At 52.9% G+C, this 16,999-nt stretch overlaps 2 protein-coding genes across 4 annotated transcripts in view; one reads left to right on the forward strand and one right to left on the reverse strand.

Moving 5' to 3' along the window:
• Positions 1 to 13,147, forward strand: part of LOC138770982 (monocarboxylate transporter 13-like) — a 74,542-nt gene extending 61,395 nt beyond the window's left edge. Inside the window, exon 5 of the mRNA XM_069950364.1 lies at positions 12,667 to 13,147. Coding sequence (XP_069806465.1) covers positions 12,667 to 13,127 — 461 coding nt within the window. The 3' untranslated portion in view covers positions 13,128 to 13,147. The remainder of the gene's footprint in view (positions 1 to 12,666) is intronic.
• ACAP1 (ArfGAP with coiled-coil, ankyrin repeat and PH domains 1) overlaps positions 12,886 to 16,999 on the reverse strand; it is a 215,977-nt gene continuing 211,863 nt past the window's right edge. For all 3 annotated transcript variants that reach the window (XM_069950340.1, XM_069950350.1, XM_069950331.1), the window contains one exon: positions 12,886 to 13,277. In XM_069950340.1, the coding sequence (XP_069806441.1) occupies positions 13,171 to 13,277 (107 nt within the window). In that variant the 3' untranslated portion in view covers positions 12,886 to 13,170. The remainder of the gene's footprint in view (positions 13,278 to 16,999) is intronic.

The raw sequence follows: 16,999 nt of genomic DNA on the forward strand, positions 1-16,999 counted from the left end.
CCAGGGAACACCACCCTGCCATGCCGGAATATACGGCCGATCACACCTTACATCTATCCGCCATATACCCCAGGGAACACCAATCTGCCATGCCGGAATATACGGCTGATCACACCTTACATCTCTATCCGCCATATACCCCAGGGAACACCACCCTGCCATGCTGGAATATACGGCCGATCACACCTTACATCTATCCGCCATATACCCCAGGGAACACCACCCTGCCATGCTGGAATATACGGCCGATCACACCTTACATCTCTATCCGCCATATACCCCAGGGAACACCACCCTGCCATGCCGGAATATACGGCCGATCACACCTTACATCTATCCGCCATATACCCCAGGGAACACCACCCTGCCATGCCGGAATATACGGCCGATCACACCTTACATCTATACGCCATATACCCCAGGGAACACCAATCTGCCATGCCGGAATATACGGCCGATCACACCTTACATCTCTATCTGCCATATACCCCAGGGAACACCACCCTGCCATGCTGGAATATACGGCCGATCACACCTTACATCTCTATCCGCCATATACCCCAGGGAACACCACCCTGCCATGCCGGAATATACGGCCGATCACACCTTACATCTATCCTCTATATACCCCAGGGAACACCACCCTGCCATGCTGGAATATACGGCCGATCACACCTTACATCTCTATCCGCCATATACCCCAGGGAACACCACCCTGCCATGCTGGAATATACGGCCGATCACACCTTACATCTCTATCCGCCATATACCCCAGGGAACACCACCCTGCCATGCCGGAATATACGGCCGATCACACCTTACATCTATCCGCCATATACCCCAGGGAACACCACCCTGCCATGCTGGAATATACGGCCGATCACACCTTACATCTCTATCCGCCATATACCCCAGGGAACACACCCTGCCATGCTGGAATATACGGCCGATCACACCTTACATCTCTATCCGCCATATACCCCAGGGAACACCACCCTGCCATGCCGGAATATACGGCCGATCACACCTTACATCTATCCGCCATATACCCCAGGGAACACCACCCTGCCATGCCGGAATATACGGCCGATCACACCTTACATCTATCCGCCATATACCCCAGGGAACACCACCCTGCCATGCCTGGAATATACGGCCGATCACACCTTACAATCTATCCCCCATATACCCCAGGGAACACCACCCTGCCATGCTCGGAATATACGGCCGATCACACCTACATCTCTATCCCCCATATACCCCAGGGAACACCACCCTGCCATGCCGGAATATACGGCCGATCACACCTTAATCTCTATCCGCCATATACCCCAGGGACACCACCCCTGCCATGTCCGGAATATACGGCCGACTCACACCTTACATCTATCCGCCATATACCCCCAGGGAAACACCCACCCTGCCATGACCGGAATATCCGGCTCGATCACACCTTACACTATCCGCCATATACCCCAGGGAACACACCCTGCCATGCCTGAATATACGGCCGATCACACCTTACATCTATCCGCCATATACCCCAGGGAACACCACCCTGCCATGCCGGAATATACGGCGATCACACCTTACATCTATCCTGCCATATACCCCAGGGAACACCACCCTGCCATGCCGGAATATACGGCCGATCACACCTACATCTTATCCGCCATATACCCCAGGGAACACCACCCTGCCATGCCGGAATATACGGCCGATCACACCTTACATCTATCCGCCATATACCCCAGGGAACACCACCCTGCCATGCCGGAATATACGGCCGATCACACCTTACATCCTATCCGCCATATACCCCAGGGAACACCACCCTGCCATGCTGGAATATACGGCCGATCACACCCTTACATCTCTATCCGCCATATACCCCAGGGAACACCATCCTGCCATGCCGGAATATACTGGCCGATCACACCTTACATCTATCCGCCTAATACCCCAGGGAACACCACCCTGCCATGCTGGAATATACGGCGATCACACCTTACATCTATCCGCATATACCCAGGGAACACCACCCTGCCATGCCGGAATATACGGCCGATCACACCTTACATCTCTATCCGCTATATACCCCAGGGAACACCACCCTGCCATGCCGGAATATACGGCCGATCACACCTTACATCTATCCGCCATATACCCCAGGGAACACCACCCTGCCATGCCAGAATATACGGCCGATCACACCTTACATCTATCCGCCATATACCCCAGGGAACACCACCCTGCCATGCTGGAATATACGGCCGATCACACCTTACATCTATCCGCCATATACCCCAGGGAACACCACCCTGCCATGCTGGAATATACGGCCGATCACACCTTACATCTATCCGCCATATACCCCAGGGAACACCACCCTGCCATGCCGGAATATACGGCCGATCACACCTTACATCTATCCGCCATATACCCCAGGGAACACCACCCTGCCATGCCGGAATATACGGCCGATCACACCTTACATCTCTATCCGCCATATACCCCAGGGAACACCACCCTGCCATGCTGGAATATACGGCCGATCACACCTACATCTATCTGCCATATACCCCAGGGAACACACCCTGCCATGCCGGAATATTGACGGCCTGATCCACACCTACATCTCTATCCGCCATATACCCCAGGGAACACACCCTGCCATGCCGGAATATACGGCCGATCACACCTACATCCTATCCGCCATATACCCCCAGGGAACACCACCCTGGCCATGCCGGAATATACGGCCGATCACACCTTACATCTCTATCGCCTATATACCCCAGGGAACACACCCTGCCATGCTGGACTATTACGGCGATCACACCTTACATCTCTATCCGCCATATACCCCAGGGAACACCACCCTGCCATGCCTGGAAATATCGGCCGATCACACCTTTACATCTATCTCGCATATACCCCAGGGAACACCACCCTGCCATGGCCGGAATATACGGCCGATCAAACCTTACATCTATCGCCCTATTACCCCAGGGAACACACCCTGCCATGCCGGAATATACGGCCGATCACACCTTACATCTATCCGCCATATACCCCAGGGAACACCACCCTGCCATGCCGGAATATACGGCCGATCACACCTTACATCTATCCGCCATATACCCCAGGGAACACACCCTGCCATGCCGGAATATACGGCCGATCACACCTTACATCTATCCGCCATATACCCCAGGGAACACCACCCTGCCATGCCGGAATATACGGCCGATCACACCTTACATCTATCTGCCATATACCCCAGGGAACACCACCCTGCCATGCCGGAATATACGGCCGATCACACCTTACATCTATCCGCCATATACCCCAGGGAACACCACCCTGCCATGCCGGAATATACGGCCGATCACACCTTACATCTATCCGCCATATACCCCTGGGAACACCACCCTGCCATGCCGGAATATACGGCCGATCACACCTTACATCTATCCGCCATATACCCCAGGGAACACCACCCTGCCATGCCGGAATATACGGCCGATCACACCTTACATCTATCCGCCATATACCCCAGGGAACACCACCCTGCCATGCCGGAATATACGGCCGATCACACTTACATCTATCCGCCATATACCCCAGGAACACCACCCTGCCATGCTGGAATATACGGCGATCACACCTTACATCTATCCGCCATATACCCCAGGGAAACACCACCCTGCCATGCCGGAATATACGGCCGATCACACCTTACATCTATCCGCCATATACCCCAGGGAACACCACCCTGCCATGCCGGAATATACGGCCGATCACACCTTACATCTATCCGCCATATACCCCAGGGACACCACCCTGCCATGCTGGAATATACGGCCGATCACACCTTACATCTCTATCCGCCATATACCCCAGGGAACACACCCTGCCATCGCTGGAATATACGGCCGATCACACCTTACATCTATCCGCCATATACCCCAGGGAACACCACCCTGCCACTGCCGGACTATACGGCCGATCCACACCTTACATCTCTATCCGCCATATACCCCAGGGAACACCACCCTGCCATGCGGAATATACGGCCGATCACACCTTACATCTATCCGCCATATACCCCAGGGAACACCACCCTGCCATGCCAGAATATACGGCCGATCACACCTTACATCTCTATCTGCCATATACCCCAGGGAACACCACCCTGCCATGCCGGAATATACGGCCGATCACACCTTACATCTATCCGCCATATACCCCAGGGAACACCACCCTGCCATGCTGGAATATACGGCCGATCACACCTTACATCCTATCCGCCATATACCCCAGGGAACACCACCCTGCCATGCCGGAATATACGGCCGATCACACCTTACATCCTATCCGCCATATACCCCAGGGAACACCACCCTGCCATGCTGGAATATACGGCCGATCACACCTTACATCTATCCGCCATATACCCCAGGGAACACCACCCTGCCATGCCGGAATATACGGCCGATCACACCTTACATACTCTATCCGCCATATACCCCAGGGAACACCACCCTGCCATGCCGGAATATACGGCCGATCACACCTTACATCTATCCGCCATATACCCCAGGGAACACACCCTGCCATGCCGGAATATACGGCCGATCACACCTTACATCTCTATCCGCCATATACCCCAGGGAACACCACCCTGCCATGCCGGAATATACGGCCGATCACACCTTCCATCTCTATCCGCCATATACCCCAGGGAACACACCCTGCCATGCCGGAATATACGGCCGATCACACCTTACATCTATCCGCCATATACCCTAGGGAACACACCCTGCCATGCCGGAATATACGGCCGATCACACCTTACATCTATCCGCCATATACCCCAGGGAACACACCCTGCCATGCCGGAATATACGGCCGATCACACCTTACATCTCTATCCGCCATATACCCCAGGGAACACCACCCTGCCATGCCGGAATATACGGCCGATCACACCTTCCATCTCTATCCGCCATATACCCCAGGGAACACACCCTGCCATGCTGGAATATACGGCCGATCACACCTTACATCTCTATCCGCCATATACCCCAGGGAACACACCCTGCCATGCCGGAATATACGGCCGATCACACCTTACATCTATCCGCCATATACCCCAGGGAACACACCCTGCCATGCCGGAATATACGGCCGATCACACCTTACATCTATCCGCCATATACCCCAGGGAACACCACCCTGCCATGCTGGAATATACGGCCGATCACACCTTACATCTATCCGCCATATACCCCAGGGAACACCACCCTGCCATGCCGGAATATACGGCCGATCACACCTTACATCTCTATCCGCCATATACCCCAGGGAACACCACCCTGCCATGCCGGAATATACGGCCGATCACACCTTACATCTATCCGCCATATACCCCAGGGAACACCACCCTGCCATGCCGGAATATACGGCCGATCACACCTTACATCTATCCGCCATATACCCCAGGGAACACCACCCTGCCATGCTGGAATATACGGCCGATCACACCTTACATCTATCCGCCATATACCCCAGGGAACACCACCCTGCCATGCTGGAATATACGGCCGATCACACCTTACATCTATCCGCCATATACCCCAGGGAACACCACCCTGCCATGCCGGAATATACGGCCGATCACACCTTACATCTCTATCCGCCATATACCCCAGGGAACACCACCCTGCCATGCCGGAATATACGGCCGAGCACACCTTACATCTATCCGCCATATACCCCCTGGAACACACCCTGCATGCCGGAATATACGGCCGATCACACCTTACATCTATCCGCCATATACCCCAGGGAACACACCCTGCCATGCCGGAATATACGGCCGATCACACCTTACATCTATCCGCCATATACCCCAGGGAACACCACCCTGCCATGCCGGAATATACGGCCGATCACACCTTACATCTATCCGCCATATACCCTAGGGAACACACCCTGCCATGCCGGAATATACGGCCGATCACACCTTACATCTATCCGCCATATACCCCAGGGAACACACCCTGCCATGCCGGAATATACGGCCGATCACACCTTACATCTCTATCCGCCATATACCCCAGGGAACACCACCCTGCCATGCCGGAATATACGGCCGATCACACCTTACATCTCTATCCGCCATATACCCCAGGGAACACACCCTGCCATGCCGGAATATACGGCCGATCACACCTTACATCTATCCGCCATATACCCCAGGGAACACACCCTGCCATGCTGGAATATACGGCCTATCACACCTTACATCTCTATCCGCCATATACCCCAGGGAACACCACCCTGCCATGCCGGAATATACGGCCGATCACACCTTACATCTATCCGCCATATACCCCAGGGAACACCACCCTGCCATGCTGGAATATACGGCCGATCACACTTACATCTATCCGCTCATATACCCAGGGAACACCACCCTGCCATGCCGGAATATACGGCCGATCACACCTTACATCTATCCGCCATATACCCCAGGGAACACCACCCTGCCATGCCGGAATATACGGCCGATCACACCTCACATCTATCCGCCATATACCCCAGGGAACACACCCTGCCATGCCGGAATATATGGCCGATCACACCTTACATCTATCCGCCATATACCCCAGGGAACACACCCTGCCATGCTGGAATATACGGCCGATCACACCTTACATCTATCCGCCATATACCCCAGGGAACACCACCCTGCCATGCTGGAATATACGGCCGATCACACCTTACATCTCTATCCGCCATATACCCCAGGGAACACACCCTGCCATGCCGGAATATACGGCCGATCACACCTTACATCTATCCGCCATATACCCCAGGGAACACCACCCTGCCATGCCGGAATATACGGCCGATCACACCTTACATCTCTATTCGCCATATACCCCAGGGAACACACCCTGCCATGCCGGAATATACGGCCGATCACACCTTACATCTATCTGCCATATACCCCAGGGAACACCACCCTGCCATGCCGGAATATACGGCCGATCACACCTTACATCTATCCGCCATATACCCCAGGGAACACCACCCTGCCATGCCGGAATATACGGCCGATCCACACCTTACATCTCTATCCGCCATATACCCCAGGGAACACCACCCTGCCATGCCGGAATATACGGCCGATCACACCTTACATCTATCCGCCATATACCCCAGGGAACACCACCCTGCCATGCCGGAATATACGGCCGATCACACCTTACATCTATCCGCCATATACCCCAGGGAACACCACCCTGCCATGCTGGAATATACGGCCGATCACACCTTACATCTCTATCCGCCATATACCCCAGGGAACACACCCTGCCATGCCGGAATATACGGCCGATCACACCTTACATCTATCCGCCATATACCCCAGGGAACACCACCCTGCCATGCCGGAATATACGGCCGATCACACCTTACATCTCTATCCGCCATATACCCCAGGGAACACCACCCTGCCATGCCGGAATATACGGCCGATCACACCTTACATCTATCCGCCATATACCCCAGGGAACACCACCCTGCCATGCCGGAATATACGGCCGATCACACCTTACATCTATCCGCCATATACCCCAGGGAACACACCCTGCCATGCCGGAATATACGGCCGATCACACCTTACATCTATCCGCCATATACCCCAGGGAACACACCCTGCCATGCCGGAATATACGGCCGATCACACCTTACATCTATCCGCCATATACCCCAGGGAACACACCCTGCCATGCTGGAATATACGGCCGATCACACCTTACATCTCTATCCGCCATATACCCCAGGGAACACCACCCTGCCATGCTGGAATATACGGCCGATCACACCTTACATCTCTATCCGCCATATACCCCAGGGAACACACCCTGCCATGCCGGAATATACGGCCGATCACACCTTACATCTATCCGCCATATACCCCAGGGAACACCACCCTGCCATGCCGGAATATACGGCCGATCACACCTTACATCTATCCGCCATATACCCCAGGGAACACACCCTGCCATGCCGGAATATACGGCCGATCACACCTTACATCTCTATCCGCCATATACCCCAGGGAACACCACCCTGCCATGCCGGAATATACGGCCGATCACACCTTACATCTATCCGCCATATACCCCAGGGAACACACCCTGCCATGCTGGAATATACGGCCGATCACACCTTACATCTATCCGCCATATACCCCAGGGAACACCACCCTGCCATGCCGGAATATACGGCCGATCACACCTTACATCTATCCGCCATATACCCCAGGGAACACCACCCTGCCATGCCGGAATATACGGCCGATCACACCTTACATCTTATCCGCCTATATACCCCAGGGAACACCACCCTGCCATGCTGGAATATACGGCCGATCACACCTTACATCTATCCGCCATATACCCCAGGGAACACCACCCTGCCATGCCGGAATATACGGCCGATCACACCTTACATCTCTATCCGCCATATACCCCAGGGAACACCACCCTGCCATGCCGGAATATACGGCCGATCACACCTTACATCTATCCGCCATATACCCCAGGGAACACACCCTGCCATGCTGGAATATACGGCCGATCACACCTTACATCTATCCGCCATATACCCTAGGGAACACCACCCTGCCATGCCAGAATATACGGCCGATCACACCTTACATCTATCCGCCATATACCCCAGGGAACACCACCCTGCCATGCCGGAATATACGGCCGATCACACCTTACATCTCTATCCGCCATATACCCCAGGGAACACCACCCTGCCATGCCGGAATATACGGCCGATCACACCTTACATCTCTATCCGCTATATACCCCAGGGAACACACCCTGCCATGCCGGAATATACGGCCGATCACACCTTACATCTATCCGCCATATACCCCAGGGAACACCACCCTGCCATGCTGGAATATACGGCCGATCACACCTTACATCTATCCGCGTTATACCCCAGGGAACACCACCCTGCCATGCCGGAACATACGGCCGATCACACCTTACATCTCTATCCGCTATATACCCCAGGGAACACACCCTGCCATGCCGGAATATACGGCCGATCACACCTTACATCTATCCGCTATATACCCCAGGGAACACCACCCTGCCATGCTGGAATATACGGCCGATCACACCTTACATCTCTATCCGCCATATACCCCAGGGAACACCATCCTGCCATGCTGGAATATACGGCCGATCACACCTTACATCTATCCGCCATATACCCCAGGGAACACCAATCTGCCATGCCGGAATATACGGCTGATCACACCTTACATCTCTATCCGCCATATACCCCAGGGAACACCACCCTGCCATGCTGGAATATACGGCCGATCACACCTTACATCTCTATCCGCCATATACCCCAGGGAACACCACCCTGCCATGCCGGAATATACGGCCGATCACACCTTACATCTATCCGCCATATACCCCAGGGAACACACCCTGCCATGCCGGAATATACGGCCGATCACACCTTACATCTATCCGCCATATACCCCAGGGAACACCAATCTGCCATGCCGGAATATACGGCCGATCACACCTTACATCTATCCGCCATATACCCCAGGGAACACCACCCTGCCATGCCGGAATATACGGCCGATCACACCTTACATCTATCCGCCATATACCCCAGGGAACACCACCCTGCCATGCCGGAATATACGGCCGATCACACCTTACATCTCTATCCGCCATATACCCCAGGGAACACCACCCTGCCATGCCGGAATATACGGCCGATCACACCTTACATCTCTATCCGCCATATACCCCAGGGAACACCACCCTGCCATGCTGGAATATACGGCCGATCACACCTTACATCTATCCGCCATATACCCCAGGGAACACCACCCTGCCATGCTGGAATATACGGCCGATCACACCTTACATCTCTATCCGCCATATACCCCAGGGAACACCACCCTGCCATGCTGGAATATACGGCCGATCACACCTTACATCTCTATCCGCCATATACCCCAGGGAACACACCCTGCCATGCTGGAATATACGGCCGATCACACCTTACATCTATCCGCCATATACCCCAGGGAACACCACCCTGCCATGCCGGAATATACGGCCGATCACACCTTACATCTATCCGCCATATACCCTAGGGAACACACCCTGCCATGCTGGAATATACGGCCGATCACACCTTACATCTATCCGCCATATACCCCAGGGAACACACCCTGCCATGCCGGAATATACGGCCGATCACACCTTACATCTCTATCTGCCATATACCCCAGGGAACACCACCCTGCCATGCCGGAATATACGGCCGATCACACCTTACATCTATCCGCCATATACCCCAGGGAACACACCCTGCCATGCCGGAATATACGGCCGATCACACCTTACATCTATCTGCCATATACCCCAGGGAACACCACCCTGCCATGCCGGAATATACGGCCGATCACACCTTACATCTATCCGCTATATACCCCAGGGAACACCACCCTGCCATGCCGGAATATACGGCCGATCACACCTTACATCTATCCGCTATATACCCCAGGGAACACCACCCTGCCATGCCGGAATATACGGCCGATCACACCTTACATCTATCCGCCATATACCCCAGGGAACACCACCCTGCCATGCCGGAATATACGGCCGATCACACCTTACATCTCTATCCGCCATATACCCCAGGGAACACCACCCTGCCATGCTGTAATATACGGCCGATCACACCTTACATCTATCCGCCATATACCCCAGGGAACACACCCTGCCATGCTGGAATATACGGCCGATCACACCTTACATCTCTATCCGCCATATACCCCAGGGAACACCACCCTGCCATGCCGGAATATACGGCCGATCACACCTTACATCTATCCGCCATATACACCAGGGAACACCACCCTGCCATGCCGGAATATACGGCCGATCACACCTTACATCTCTATCCGCCATATACCCCAGGGAACACACCCTGCCATGCTGGAATATACGGCCGATCACACCTTACATCTATCCGCCATATACCCCAGGGAACACACCCTGCCATGCTGGAATATACGGCCGATCACACCTTACATCTCTATCCGCCATATACCCCAGGGAACACCACCCTGCCATGCCGGAATATACGGCCGATCACACCTTACATCTATCCGCCATATACCCCAGGGAACACCACCCTGCCATGCCGGAATATACGGCCGATCACACCTTACATCTATCCGCCATATACACCAGGGAACACCACCCTGCCATGCCGGAATATACGGCCGATCACACCTTACATCTCTATCCGCCATATACCCCAGGGAACACACCCTGCCATGCCGGAATATATGGCCGATCACACCTTACATCTATCCGCCATATACCTCAGGAAACACCACCCTGCCATGCTGGAATATACGGCCTATCACACCTTACATCTCTATCCGCCATATACCCCGGGGAACACCACCCTGCCATGCTGGAATATACGGCCGATCACACCTTACATCTCTATCCGCCATATACCCCGGGGAACACCACCCTGCCATGCTGGAATATACGGCCGATCACACCTTACATCTATCCGCCATATACCCCAGGGAACACACCCTGCCATGCTGGAATATACGGCCGATCACACCTTACATCTATCCGCCATATACCCCAGGGAACACACCCTGCCATGCTGGAATATACGGCCGATCACACCTTACATCTATCTGCCATATACCCCAGGGAACACCACCCTGCCATGCTGGAATATACGGCCGATCACACCTTACATCTCTATCCGCCATATACCCCAGGGAACACCACCCTGCCATGCTGTAATATACGGCCGATCACACCTTACATCTATCCGCCATATACCCCAGGGAACACCACCCTGCCATGCCAGAATATACGGCCGATCACACCTTACATCTATCCGCCATATACCCCAGGGAACACCACCCTGCCATGCCGGAATATACGGCCGATCACACCTTACATCTATCCGCCATATACCCCAGGGAACACCACCCTGCCATGCCGGGATATACGGCCGATCACACCTTACATCTATCCGCCATATACCCCAGGGAACACCACCATGCCATGCTGGAATATACGGCCGATCACACCTTACATCTATCCGCCATATACCCCAGGGAACACACCCTGCCATGCCGGAATATACGGCCGATCACACCTTACATCTCTATCCGCCATATACCCCAGGGAACACCACCCTGCCATGCCGGAATATACGGCCGATCACACCTTACATCTATACGCCATATACCCCAGGGAACACCACCCTGCCATGCCGGAATATACGGCCGATCACACCTTACATCTCTATCCGCCATATACCCCAGGGAACACACCCTGCCATCGGCAGCGCCATTTCTTGCTTCTAGACACCTGAAGGTCCCGGTGCAGGTAGGCCCAGAGCGGTCATGGGTCACAATGGTCACAAGCTACAGACAAACAGACTCCACATAAAAGGTTTTAATATCAGGACTATGATACAGAAATAACAGTAAATGGTTATGGCCCCATATGGCAGTAAGATGCACATGCTCGCTCTTTTTTGCAGGTTGGCTCTGTGATCTCACCGGAGATTTCTCTATGTCTTTTGTGATCTCTGGCTCCTTCTTCCTTCTCGGAGCACTCATCATCCTCACCCTGCCTGGAATCTGCTGCAGAGTTAGGACTGTCCACTCAGAATTCAGGAGACAAAGGAAGTCTGAGACTCTAAATGGGGTGCCAGCAGCAAAACATGGCGGGACTGTAACCAAGGGCTGCTGTGAGTGCAAAATGGAGGGCCCGGTGCTGCTATTAGACTACAGAATGGAGCCAGATGTGTCGTCGTGCCCTCAGTGGCCTCCACTGGAAGAAAGGACAGACAACATGGAGCTCTACAGAGATGAGAACAGCCAAAGGAACTGTATTGGGGAGGACAACACCCCGCTGTCTGCTGCAAAACTGGATGACCACTGCTCACCCCGTCAGATTACTGCAGATCTCCCCCAATGTCAGTCTATGAGGCCTCAATAAAATGTCTGTTTCTTAGCAAAGTCCCTGGTGCTCTGTCCACTTTTCAGAGAGTGCTGAGCCGGGGGTCGCAGCTTCTGCGGTATAACTTCTCTGGAGCATCGGACGCCATCAGAGAAAAGTCCCGAAATATATCCTGATAGGTCTCATCCCCTGTAGAGTAAATGGAAGAGAATGAAAAGAGTATGCAGTAATGGCGGAGGGTGAGAGAGGAGAAGTGGACCCATAGGGGCAGGTGATAAGAGAACGTCGCTAGCAAAAATGTACACACTGGGGAACTAGATCCCTCCATACAGAAATAACAACACAAGACTCCTCCATAGATATAACAGGAGAGGATCCCTCCATACAGGTACGACAAGACCAGATCCCTCCATACCAATATAACAGGAGAGGATCCCTCCATACAGGTATAACAGGAGAGGATCGCTCCCTACCAATATAACAGGAGAGGATCCCTCCATACAGGTATAACAGGAGAGGATCGCTCCTTACCAATATAACAGGAGAGGATCTATCCATACGGGTATAACAAGACCAGATCCCTCCATACCAATATAACAGGAGAGGATCACTCCAGACAGGTATAACAGGAGAGGATCGCTCCTTACCAATATAACAGGAGAGGATCTATCCATACGGGTATAACAAGACCAGATCGCTCCTTACCAATATAACAGGAGAGGATCCCTCCATACAGGTATAACAGGAGAGGATCGCTCCTTACCAATATAACAGGAGAGGATCTATCCATACAGGTATAACAAGACCAGATCCCTCCATACCAATATAACAGGAGAGGATCCCTCCATACAGGTATAACAGGACCAGATCCCTCCATACCAATATAACAGGAGAGGATCTATCCATACAGGTATAACAGGACCAGATCCCTCCATACCAATATAACAGGAGAGGATCACTCCAGACAGGTATAACAGGACCAGGTCCCTCTATACCAGGGGTAGGGAACCTCCGGCCCGCGGGCCGCATCCGGCCCCTGAGACCTCCCGATGCGGCCCGCAGCTCCCGTGATGCGCGCCGCTCTGGAGGAGGAAGGAGCCGGCATACACAGCATCCTCCGGTGTCTATGCCGGCTTCTTCCCCAGCAGAGCGGCGCGTGTCTTCAGTCTCCTGCGGGCCGCGCGATGACGTCATTTCATCGCGCGCCGCCTGCAGGAGAAAGACCGGCACAGAGGACCTGGGACAGAAGAGGACATGGGCAGCGTGGGAACGGAGGTAAGGTGAGTGGGAGGTTTATTTTTTTTATTTGGGGGTTAACTAGGCCACCAGGGACATGCCTGATGGGGGTTAACTAGGCCACCAGGGACATGCCTGATGGGGGTTAACTAGGCCACCAGGGACATGCCTGATGGGGGTTAACTAGGCCACCAGGGACATGCCTGATGGGGGGGATAACTAGGCTGCCAGAGACATGCCTGATGGGGGTGATAACTAGGCCACCAGGGACATGCCTGATGGGGGGGATAACAAGGCCACCAGGGACATGCCTGATGGGGGTGATAACAAGGCCACCAGGGACATGCCTGATGGGGGTGATAACTAGGCCACCAGGGACATGCCTGATGGGGGTGATAACAAGGCCACCAGGGACATGCCTGATGGGGGTGATAACAAGGCCACCAGGGACATGCCTGATGGGGGTTAACTAGGCCACCAGGGATATGACTTGGGGGTTAACTAGACTACAAGGGGCATCACTGGGGGGGTTAACTACAATAGCAGGGGAACAATACTTTGCCTTGCCCCGGGTGCTGCAAACCCACACTACTAACTGCTGCGCACGGTATGCGGCCATCGAATGATTTTATTAATGCCCAACTGGCCCTCGACATGGAAAAGGTTCCCCACCCCTGCTCTATACCAATATAACAGGAGAGGATCCCTCCATACAGGTATAACAGGAGAGGATCCCTCCATACCAATATAACAGGAGAGGATCCCTCCATACCAATATAACAGGAGAGGATCCCTCTATACAGGTATAACAGGAGAGGATCCCTCCATACAGATATAACAAGACCAGGTACCTCTATACCAATATAACAGGAGAGGATCCCTCCATACAGGTAGAACAGAAGAGGATCCCTCCATACAGGTATAACAAGACCGGATCCCTCCATACAGGTATAACAAGACCGGATCCCTCCATACCAATATAACAGGAGATGATCCCTCCATACAGGTATACCAATACCAGATCCCTCCATACCAATATAACAGGAGATGATCCCTCCATACAGGTATACCAATACCAGATCCCTCCATACCAATATAACAGGAGAGGATCACTCCATACAGGTATAACAAGACCAGATCCCTCCATACAGGGAGAACAGGAGAGGATCCCTCCATACAGGTATAACAAGACCAGGTCCCTCTATACCAATATAACAGGAGAGGATCCCTCCATACAGGTATAACAAGACCAGGTCCCTCCATATAAGTATAACAGGAGAGGATCCCTCCATACAGGTATAACAAGACCAGATCCCTCCATACAGCTAGAACAGGAGAGGATCCCTCCATACCAATATAACAGGAGAGGATCCCTCCATACAGGTAGAACAGAAGAGGATCCATCCATACAGGTATAACAAGACCGGATCCCTCCATACAGGTATAACAAGACCAGATCCCTCCATACAGGTATAACAAGACCAGATCCCTCCATACCAATATAACAGGATGCGGTTCAGGGAAGAATAAGCGCTGCACCTCACACCTATGGCTGATACTAGTGCCGCTTGGCTAAATAAAAAACACATCAGAATTTTGTGTATGAATTGATCAAGCCATACTGCCCCATGTACCATCGTGCAGGTATCTCATACACCAAATTCTGATGTGTTTTTTATTTAGCCTAGCGGCACTAGTATCAGCCATAGGTGTGAGGTGCAGCACTCTGTTTCTTCCCTGAACCGCATTTTGTTTCTCTCTTTTCTCCGTGTTTTGCACTCCTCCTGGTGAGACCCACATGACCGCAATTAGCAGGAGACACCTGAGTGCACATGGTTTTAATCCCTCCTGTCTTTTCCCATTCTGTTTGCTGCAGCTATGGTGAGTGTAATATCTTATCCAGACTTGTGCTGCTTGGGGGCGACCTTCTCCGCCGGTGGTGCTGGCCGGGTTCTGGTGTGGTGTTTTTGGGTCTGGTCCTGTGGCATGGGGGTCGCAGGGCCGTCCCATGGCCCCCGTTCCCTGACTGTGCACGCCTGCGGGGTTGGTGGCCACTGACTGGCACGGTGTGGACTTAGTGTAGGGACCCATGTGTATCAGATACCGGCACGAGGTACATGGGGCAGTATGGCTTGATCAATTCATACACAAAATTCTGATGTGTTTTTTATATAGCCTAGGGGCACTAGTATCAGCCATAGGTGTGAGGTGCAGCGCTCTGTTTCTTCCTTGAACCCCAATATAACAGGAGATGATCCCTCCATACAGGTATACCAAGAGCAGATCCCTCCATACCAATATAACAGGAGAGGATCACTCCATACAGGTATAACAAGACCAGATCCCTCCATACAGGGAGAACAGGAGAAGATCCCTCTATACAGGTACAGTATAACAAGACCAGGTCCCTCTATACCAATATAACAGGAGAGAATCCCTCCACACATGTTTATCAGGAGAGGATCTCTCCATACAGGTAGAACAGGAGAGGATCCCTCCATACAGGTATAACAAGACCAGATCCCTCCATACAGGTATAACTAGACCAGATCCCTCCATACCAATATAACAGGAGAGGATCACTCCATACAGGTAGAACAAGACCAGATCCCTCCATACCAATATAACAGGAGAGAATCCCTCCACACATGTTTATCAGGAGAGGATCTCTCCAT

This window comes from Dendropsophus ebraccatus, chromosome 1 (assembly GCF_027789765.1).
Source record: "Dendropsophus ebraccatus isolate aDenEbr1 chromosome 1, aDenEbr1.pat, whole genome shotgun sequence".
In the NCBI taxonomy this organism is placed as follows: Eukaryota; Metazoa; Chordata; class Amphibia; order Anura; family Hylidae; genus Dendropsophus; species Dendropsophus ebraccatus.